Genomic DNA, 10208 nt, shown 5'->3' with positions numbered 1-10208 from the left:
TTGCTGTGCAGAAGCTTTTTATCTTCATAAGGTCCCAGTAATTCACTTTTGCTTTTAATTCCCTTGCCTTTGGGGATGTGTCAAGTAAGAAATTGCTGAGGCTGAGGTCAGAGAGGTCTTTTCCTGCTTTCTCCTCTAGGGTTTTGATGGTTTCCTGTCTCACATTCAGGTCCTTTATCCATTTTGAGTTTATTTTTGTGAATGGTGTGAGAAAGTGGTCTAGTTTCAACCTTCTGCATGTTGCTGTCCAGTTCTCCCAGCCCCATTTGTTAAAGAGACTGTCTTTTTTCCATTGGATGTTCTTTCCTGCTTTGTCAAGGATTACTTGGCCATACATTTGTGGGTCTAGTTCTGGGGTTTCTATTCTATTCCCTTGGTCTATGTGTCTGTTTTTGTGCCAATACCATGCTGTCTTGATGATGACAGCTTTGTAGTAGAGGCTCAAGTCTGGGATTGTGATGCCTCCTGCTTTGGTCTTCTTCTTCAAAATTACTTTGGATATTCAGGGCCTTTTGTGGTTCCATATGAATTTTAGGATTGCTTGTTCTAGTTTCAAGAAGATTGCTGGTGCAATTTTGATTGGGATTGCATTGAATGTGTAGATAGCTTCGGGTAGTATTGACATTTTGACATTATTTATTCTTCCAATCCATGAGCACGGAATGTTTTTCCAGTTCTTTATATCTTCTTCAATTTCCTTCCTAAGCTTTCTATAGTTTTCAGCATACAGATCTTTTACATCTTTGGTTAGGCTTATTCCTAGGTATTTTATGCTTCTTGGTGCAAATGTGAATGGGGTCAGTTTCTTTATTTGTCTTTCTCTTGCTTCATTATTAGTGTATAAGAATGTAACTGATTTCTGTTCATTGATTTTGTATCCTGCAACTTTGCTAAATTCATGTATCAGTTCTAGCAGACTTTTGGTGGAGTCTGTCAGATTCTCCATGTATAATATCATATCATCTGCAAAAAGTGAAAGCTTGACCTCATGTTTGCCAATTTTGATGCCTTTGATTTCCTTTTGTTGTCTGATTGCTGATGCTAGAACTTCCAACACTATGTTAAACAACAGCAGTCAGAATGGACATCCCTGTCATGTTCCTGATCTCAGGGAAAAGCTCTCAGTTTTTCCCCATGGAGGATATTAGCTGTGGGCTTTTCATAAATGGCTTTTTTGATGTTTAAGTATGTTCCTTCTATCCCGACTTTCTAGAGGGTTTTTATTAGGAAAGGGTATTGAATTTTGTCAAATGCCTTTTCTGTATCGATTGACAGGATCATATGGTTCTTATCTTTTCTTTTCTTAATGTGATGTATCACCTTGATTGATTTGCGAATGTTGAACCAGCCCTGCATGCCAGGAATGAATCCAACTTGATCATGGTGAATAATTCTTGTTATATGCTGTTGAATTCTATTTGCTAGTATCTTATTGAGAATTTTTGCATCCATATTCATCAGGGATATTGGCCTGTAGCTCTCTTTTTTTATGGGTCTCTGTTTGGTTTAGGAATCAAAGTAATACTGGCTTCATAGAATAAGTCTGAAAGTTTTCCTTCCCTTTCTATTTTTTGGAATAGCTTGAGAAGGATAGGTATTATCTCTGCTTTAAACGTCTGGTAGAACTCCCCTGGGAAGTCATCTGGTCCTGAACTCTTATTTGTTGGGAGATTTTTGATGACTGATTCAATTTCTTCACTGGTTATGGGTCTGTTCAAGCTTTCTATTTCCTCCTGATTGAGTTTTGGAAGTGTGTGGGTGTTTAGGAATTTATCCATTTCTTCCAGGATGTCCAGTTTGTTGGCATATAATTTTTCATAGTATTCCCTGATAATTGTTTGTATCTCTGAGGGACTGATTGTAATAACTCCAATTTCATTCATGATTTTATCTATTTGGGTCATCTCCCTTTTCTTTTTGAGAAGCCTGGCTAGAGGGTTATCCATTTTGTTTATTTTTTCAAAAAAAACAACTCTTGGTTTCGTTGATCTGCTCTACAGTTTTTTAAGATTCTATAGTGTTTACTTCTGCTCTGATCTTTTTTATTTCTCTTCTTCTGCTGGGTTTAGGCTGTCTTTGCTGTTCTGCTTCTATTTCCTTTAGGTGTGCTGTTAGATTTTGTATTTGGGATTGTTCTCGTTTCTTCAGATAGGCCTGGATTGCAATGTATTTTCCTCTCAGGACTGCCTTCACTGCATCCCAAAGCGTTTGGATTGTTGTAGTTTCATTTTCGTTTGTTTCCATATATTTTTTAATTTCTTCTCTAATTGCTTGGTTGACTCATTCATTCTTTAGTAGGGTGTTCTTTAACCTCCATGCTTTTGGAGGTTTTCAAGACTTTTTCCTGTGGTTGATTTCAAGCTTCATAGCATTGTGGTCTGAAAGTATGCATGGTATGATCTTAATTCTTGTATACTTCTGAAGGGCTGTTTTATGATCCAGAATGTGATCTATCTTGGAGAATGTTCCATGTGCACTCGAGAAGAAAGTATATTCAGTTGCTTTGGGATGCAGAGTTTTAAATATATCTGTCAAGTCCATCTGATCCAATGTATCATTCAGGACCCTTGTTTCTTTATTGACTGTGTGTCTAGATGATCTATCCATTTCTGTAAGTGGAGTGTTAAAGTTCCCTGCAATTACCACATTCTTATCAATAAGGTTGCTTGTGTTTGTGAGTAATTGTTTTATATATTTGGGGGCTCCTGTATTCGGCACATAGACATTTATAATTGTTTGCTCTTCCTGATGGATAGACCCTGTGATTATTCTATAATGCCCTTCTTCATCTCTTGTTACAGCCTTTAATTTAAAGTCTAGTTTGTCTGATATAAGTATGGCTACTCCAGCTTTCTTTTGACTTCCAGTAGCATGATAAATAGTTCTCCATGCCCTCACTCTCAATGTGAAAGTTTCCTCAGGTCTAAAATGAGTCTCTTGTAGAACGGCAAATAGATGGGTCTTGTTTTTTTGTCCATTCTGATACACTAAGTCTTTTGGTTAGCGCATTTAGTCCATTTACATTCAGTGTTATTATAGAAAGATATGGGTTTAGAGTCAGTGTGATGTCCGTAGGTTTCATGCTTGTAGCAATGTCTCTGGTACTTTGTCTCACAGGATCCCGCTTCGGATCTCTTGTAGGGCTGGTTTAGTGGTGACAAATTCCTTCAGTTTTTGTTTGTTTGGGAAGACCTTTATCTCTCCTTCTATTCTAAATGACAGACTTGCTGGATAAAGGTTCTCGGCTGCATAATTTTTTTTGTTCATCACATTGAAGATCTCCTGCCATTCCTTTCTGGCCTGCCAAGTTTCAATAGAGAGATTGGTCACGAGTCTTATAGGTCTCCCTTTATATGTTAGAGCATGTTTATCTCTAGCTGCTTTTAGAAATTTCTCTTTATCGTTGTATTTTGCCAGTGTCACAATGATATGTTGTGCAGAAGATCGATTCAAGTTACGTCTGAAAGGAGTTCTCTGTGCTTCTTGGATTTCAATGCCTTTTTCCTTCCCCAGTTCAGGGAAGTTCTCAGCTATTATTTCTTCAAGTACATCTTCAGCACCTTTCCCTCTCTCTTCCTCCTCTGGAATACCAATTATGCGTAGATTATTTCTTTTTAGTGCATCACTTAGTTCTCTACTTTTTCCCTCATACTCCCGGATTTTTTTATCTCTCTTTTTCTCATCTTCTTCTTTTTCCATAATTTATATTCTTGTCCACCTATTCTCTCCTCTGCCTCTTCAATGCATCCCGTGGTTGTCTCCATTTTATTTTGCAGCTCATTGATGGCATTTTTTAACTCCCCCTGGCTGTTCCTTAGTCCCTTGATCTCTGTAGCAATAGATTCTCTGCTGTCCTCTATACTGTTTTCAAGCCCAGCGATTAATTTTATGACTATTATTCTAAATTCACTTTCTGTTATATTGTTCAAATCGTTTTTGATCAATTCGTTAGCTGTTGTTATTGCCTGGACTTTTTTTGAGGGGAATTATTCCGTTTTGTCATTTTGGATAGTCCCTGGAGTGGTGCAGGACTGCGGGGCACTTCCCCTGTGCTGTCTTGAATAACTTGAGTTGGTGGGTGGGGCCACAGTCAGACCCGAGGTCTGTCCCCAGCCCACCCTGGGGCCACAGTCAGACTGGTGTGTGCCTTCTCTTCCCTCTCCTAGGGGCGGGATTCACTGTGGGATGGCATGTCCCTTCTGGGCTACTTGCACATTGCCAGACTTGTGGTGTTGGGGAACTGGTTTATTAGCTGGGGTGGATCAGCAAGGTGCACAGGGGCAGGAGGGGCAGGCTCAGCTCGCTTTTCCTTTGGAGATCCGCTTTGGGAAGGGCCCTACAGCACCAGGAGGGAGTCAGACCCTCTGGAGGGATGGATCCACAGAAGAACAGCATTGGGTGTTTGCGCGGTGCAAGCAAGTTCCCCGTCAGGAACCGGTTCCCTTTGGGATTTTGGCTAGGGGATGGGCGAGGGAGATGGTGCTGGCGAGAGCTTTTGTTCCCCGCCAAGCTGAGCTCTGGTGGTCCAGGGCTCAACAACTTTCCCTCCTGTTGTCCTCCAGGCTTCCCGCTCTCCGAGCAGAGCTGTTAGCTTATAACCTTCCAGATGTCAAGTCCCACTTGCTGTCTGAACACACTCCATCTGGCCTCTCTGCTTTTGCAAGCCAGTCTTGGGGGCTCTGCTTCGCCGGCTGGATGCGTCTCTGCCCCAGCTCCCTCCTGTCAGTCCTTGTAGCGCACACCGCCGCCACCCTTCCTACCCTCTTCCCTGGGCCTCTCGTCCGCGTTTGGCTCCGGAGACTCCATTCTGCTAGTCTTCTGGCAGTTTTCTGGGTTATTTAGGCAGGTAGGTGGAATCTAAGTGATCAGCAGGACGCGCGGTGAGCCCAGCATCTTCCTATACCGCCATCTTCCCAGGATCCCTGGGTTTTACTCTTTAAACCACTACTACATTGTATGTTAACTAATGTGATTTTAAATAAATTAATTAAAAATAAAAATTAAAGGAAAAATGTGTTGCATACCATTCATATATGAGTTTCTGGTTTATATTCAAGGTGTAAGTGTATTCCAATAATCTTCTTCCAGTTCTCTGAACAGCCAGTTGCTTTTACTGTTTGATATTTCCCATTGTAAATCAATACTAAGTGTGGTCCAAAAATTCCTTTCATAGAAATAAACCTCCATTTTTGTCAGGGGCCTCCTGAGTATACTCTGAAAACTATTGTTCACTTTCCCCTGAAAGTTTTCTGAGGTTCCTTGATGATTAACATGAATATTTTATCCTTTTCTCAGAAAAAAAAAAAGTTAGGGTTTATATCAAAAACTAAACTGTCACAGGAAATTAATTTACTGATGACTGATTTTACTGATTTACTGATATTTTTTCATAACTTTTCCCCAGAAAGATAAGTATAAAAAGTTATAACAAATGGAACTTATCACATTTTCAGAATTTTTGGGTGTGTCTCTGTGTGTGTGGAAAGTGAGCTTCACTATATGCTTTGGAAGATTAGAGACCTTCTTCTATTGTATATTGATCAATAAATATTAGGCTCTAAATGCCCAAGATACGTCTAAACAGAGCCAGGATTGAACAAAAATTTGGACTAAGAGTTAAGTACAAAGATGATCCTCACTGTCTATCCAAAGTACATAATGTCCCCTATAGAGTTTGTTTTAGACATCTACCAAAGCCATAGACAACTTCTTTTTTGTCTAGTGATGCCTACTTTTGATCTTTTGTAATAAAGAGGCATGGATTCCAGTTAACTAACAGACTTGAAACAGCTTAATACTGCTACTTTATTCTCTTTCCATATTATTTGAAAATAGATATTTCCTAAACTAAATTTAAGTCCCTCCTTTCCAATATGCCTTCTTTTTTTATGTATTTGAGCAGAAACTAACTTCTCAGCCCAACATTTTGGAAATGGAAACAAAAGTTTTGCTTATGGGGAAGCATCTTTGAAATACTTAACTTTCTCTGAACTTCCCCAGGTCACAGAAGACAGTCTAGGATGGTACCCTGTTCAGAACTTCATCAGTTTATTTGAATCAGATTTGATGGAAAAATTTTCTTTTCTATATAACTTCAAAGAAGGTTGTCTCTAACCTTCCAAAGCATATAGTGAAATAGTGAAATTAAACAAATGGAGTTGTTTCATACATGTATAAGAAATATAAAGGCATATTGATTCATATTTGTCATGAATTAATTGAGAGAAGTGAAAGAAATGTGTTATGGGGAGGTTGAAATTATTTTATTTTATTTCTTTTAAGGATTTTATTTTTAAATAATCTCTACACCAAGCATGAGGCTGGAACTCACAATGCCGAGATTTACAGCCAGATGCTCCACCAACTGAGCCAGCCAAGTGCCCCTGAAATTGTTTTATTAATGAATAATTGAATACAGATGGTGAGGGCATTGCTGAGGTAAGAATATGATGAATTTTAGGGTGATGAGGTGTTTGAGAAAGAAGAGAGCAACTGAGACACTCAGAGACTGGAGAGATCATAATGATTTGCGTATGATGGGGTACCTGGGTAGCTCAGTGGGTTAAGCCTCTAAGTCTTGATTTCGGCTCAGGTCATGAACTCACAAATTGTGAGTTCGAGCCCTATATTGGGCTCTGTGCTGACAGCTCAGAATGTGCTTGGGATTCTCTTTCTCTCTCTCTCTGTCTCTCTCTCTCTCTGTGCCCCTGATCTGCTCAGGCACTCTCTCTCTCTCTCTCTCTCTCTCTCTCAAGTAAATAAACATTGGTTTGTGAATGAGATGTAATGAATCCAATGAAGTATTATTTAAAACTCTTGTTGGGATCTGTACGAAAGTTTTCCACCAAATTTTCTTGTATGCTATCTGGTAAAGGGGAGCTGTTATAGAAAGTGATTTGAGAGGCGCCTGGGTGGCTGAGTTAGTTAAGCATCTGACTCTTGATTTCAGCTCAGGTCACACTCTCATGGTTTGTGATGTAGAGCCCTGAGTCAGACTTTGTGCTGACAGCATGGAGCCTGCTTGGGATTCTCTCTCTCTCCCCCTCTCTCTACCTCTTCCTCGCTCACTCACACACATTCTCTCTCAAAACAAATAAGCATTAAGAGAAAGGAAGCTATTTGAAAAGATGGTGTTACTTACCCTCCTACATATATGCAGACTCATTCTTTCCACTGAGAACAAGACATTTAGGAAGTGTTAAAAAGGAGTAGCATTGCTGTACTTGAGATTTCAGAACAGAGCATTTCTAATTGGAAGAGTTTCTCCAGACATCAGGCTGGTTGATGTTGACAGATGGGAACTCTTTCCTTGGAGCTCATGGACACTCATTTGGAAACAGACCTGCCAGTATTTACTGAGTTGTGCATGGGGTTGGCCCAGGAGACAGGCAGAGACTATCTGGCCTTTTTTTTTTTTTTTTTTAATTTTTTTTTTCAACGTTTTTTATTTATTTTTGGGACAGAGAGAGACAGAGCATGAACGGGGGAGGGGCAGAGAGAGAGGGTGACACAGAATCGGAAACAGGCTCCAGGCTCCGAGCCATCAGCCCAGAGCCTGACGCGGGGCTCGAACTCACGGACCGCGAGATCGTGACCTGGCTGAAGTCGGAGGCTTAACCGACTGCGCCACCCAGGCGCCCCGTATCTGGCCTTTTTATGACGTCTATCCTTCTTAGGATTTTACCTCACTCTGAGGTTGTAGAATCCTTTTCCACATTCTCTTCACATCCTTGTTTCTCCGAGTGTAGATGAGTGGGTTGAGCAGTGGGATGATAACACAGTAGAAGAAGGACATGAACTTGGCCCGGGTGCTATTTGCAGGGGGTTGGAGGTACATGCAGATGGCTGGTCCAAAGTACATGATGACAACCACCAAGTGGGAGCTGCATGTGCTGAGAGCCTTGTACCTTTTGTCAGCTGAAGGTAACTTCAACACAGCCTTGACAATTAATGTGTAGGAGATTAGCACAAGCAGAGGAGACATCAGTGCAAAAGGGATGGCTCCAATGGCCAGAGACAGCTCATTAGCAGTGGTATCACCACAGGCCAGCTTGATCAGAACAGGTACTTCACAGAAGAAGTGGTCAAGTGTGTGGTGACCGCAGTGGTGGAGCTGGAGAGTAAGCGTAGTTTGGAGTATTGAATTTGCCAGGCCACTGGACCAGGCAGCAGTTGCCAGTTGCACACACACCCAGGGCCTCATGATAAGAGTGTACCAGAGGGGCTGACAGATAGCCACATAGCGATCAAAAGCCATTACTGCCAGCAGAGCACATTCAGTGCATCCTGTCCAGTGGAAGATGTAGGCCTGGGTGATGCAGCCCCAGGAAGAAATTGTCTTCTCTGGTTCCCAGAGGCTCGCCAGCAGCTGGGGCACAATGGCGCAGGTGACACAAAGGTCCAGTACAGAGAGATTGCCCAGGAAGAAATACATGGGGGTCTGGACTCTGGGCTCCACCGTGGAAAGAAAGATGATGGAGCTGTTCCCTATCAGGGTGAGGATGTAAGAGACCAGGACCACTCCAAAGAGGGGCACATCTAGCCATGGATAATCTGAGAAGCCCAACAACACAATAGTTCTAGGGAAACACATTTTCTCCTTGCATGGAACCCACCTTATGTATGGCTAGAAGGAGAGAGACACAGTTTGGAGATTAAGCATGACTTTTATGTTTCAATAAACAACATCTTGAAACCTTCAACTATGTTGGTGGGATAATCTTCATAATTGTTATGACAATTTCTCAAAAGATTGGGCTGATTCTATTTAAATACTGCCTTCACAGCTGCTACTAAAGTAGGATTAGATTTGGAATATCCTAGATATGGCGAGAAACTTTTCATTGAGCTCAGTCAACCCAAGTCTTTATGACATACTTCTCTCAGGTCATAGAAGTGGAATGCAATCTTTTGAATCCTTTAAATCCTTTTGAAGTATTCAAAAAAAATTAACAGAAGCACTATATGATTTATTTTTTCAGCCCACTTAGGTTAACTTTCTTTCTCCTCAACTCTGTTGTTGTATGGTGTAGTGGTTAAGTGCAGTGAGTGCTGAAGTTGAGTCTCAATCACTTGTGGACTTGGTCAAGTCACTTAACCTCTCCACATTTTAGTTTCCTTATTTAAAAAGTGAGAATAAAAGTAGTCCTTAACTTAACTTATATGGTTATTTAAATATCTTAAAAGAATTTTTATATAACTAAATTCTGTCTATATCTATCATCTATCTATCTATCTATCTATCATCTATCTATTATCTATCTATCTATCTAATCATCTGTTAACTATCTATCATCTATCTATATCTATCTATCTATCTATCCTATCATCTATTTATCATCTATTTATAACCTCTCTATAATGTATATCCATTCATCATCTATGTATATATCTACCATTATCTATCAACCCAATATCTATCTATCATCTCTATCATCATCATCTTCATCATCATCAAACTTATTTATCACATGATAAGGTCTATATAAGTGTTAGGTACTGTTATCTATATTTAGTCTACAATTATGTCTATACATACTCTCCTTCTTTCTCTCTTCCTTTCTCTTCTCTCTCCTCTCTTTTCCCTTGTCCTCTCTTAGTCTCTCTCATTCTGTGGGTGTAGGTATGTCTGTCTGTCTCTCCTTTCCTGCATCCTTGTTTCTCTCTCCTAGCTCCTTCATAAAACACAGTGCTATCATGTCATCAAGAATGGGGATTTCAATCCTTTGAAAGTGGCACATTTCTCTCAGAAAATTTTTAAAGGAATTACTACATAATGTTTCCTCTCAGTCCAGTTAAGTTGATATTTGGATGCTTGGATAGACAGGATAGAAGTTGGAGGGCTATTACAGCTATGTAACAGTGTAGACTCTTTCTTTGGGAAAGAGGCCATCAACAGACAGTTTGTTTTGTGTAACTTGGCTCCCTTTGTTTTTCATCTAGCTCTTGTCTTCCTAGTTTTCACTAGTTTTATTTTCCTCTTATTCTGTCATCTTTTTCTCCCTTGTTTCATCTTTTCCTTCTTTTTTTATCTCATCTTTAAATTTTTCCTCTGTGTTCCCCCACATTCTTTCTAAATGGTGTCATCTCTTTTCTGTAGGCTATGAATTTTCAAAATGCATAATTTCATTTCCCTCTCAAATCCCTACCTCTTATAGGAGATTTTTTTCTGGAATGTTCCACCAATATCTTAAACTTAGCATTTTCCA

General features: G+C 40.1%; 1 protein-coding gene across 1 annotated transcript; it reads right to left on the bottom strand.

The window, feature by feature from the left end:
* Positions 1 to 7672: 7672 nt before the first annotated feature.
* On the bottom strand, positions 7673 to 8593 carry LOC125935103 (olfactory receptor 2G3-like). Its single transcript, XM_049648809.1, has one exon. The coding sequence runs from the start codon at positions 8591 to 8593 to the stop codon at positions 7673 to 7675; it is 921 nt and encodes a 306-aa protein (XP_049504766.1).
* Between the last annotated feature and the right edge of the window lie 1615 nt (positions 8594 to 10208).

The sequence above is a fragment of the Panthera uncia genome (assembly GCF_023721935.1).
Source record: "Panthera uncia isolate 11264 chromosome A1 unlocalized genomic scaffold, Puncia_PCG_1.0 HiC_scaffold_17, whole genome shotgun sequence".
In the NCBI taxonomy this organism is placed as follows: Eukaryota; Metazoa; Chordata; class Mammalia; order Carnivora; family Felidae; genus Panthera; species Panthera uncia.
The sequence above is the reverse complement of the archived record's forward strand: the minus strand, read 5'-3'. Positions and strand labels throughout refer to the sequence as shown.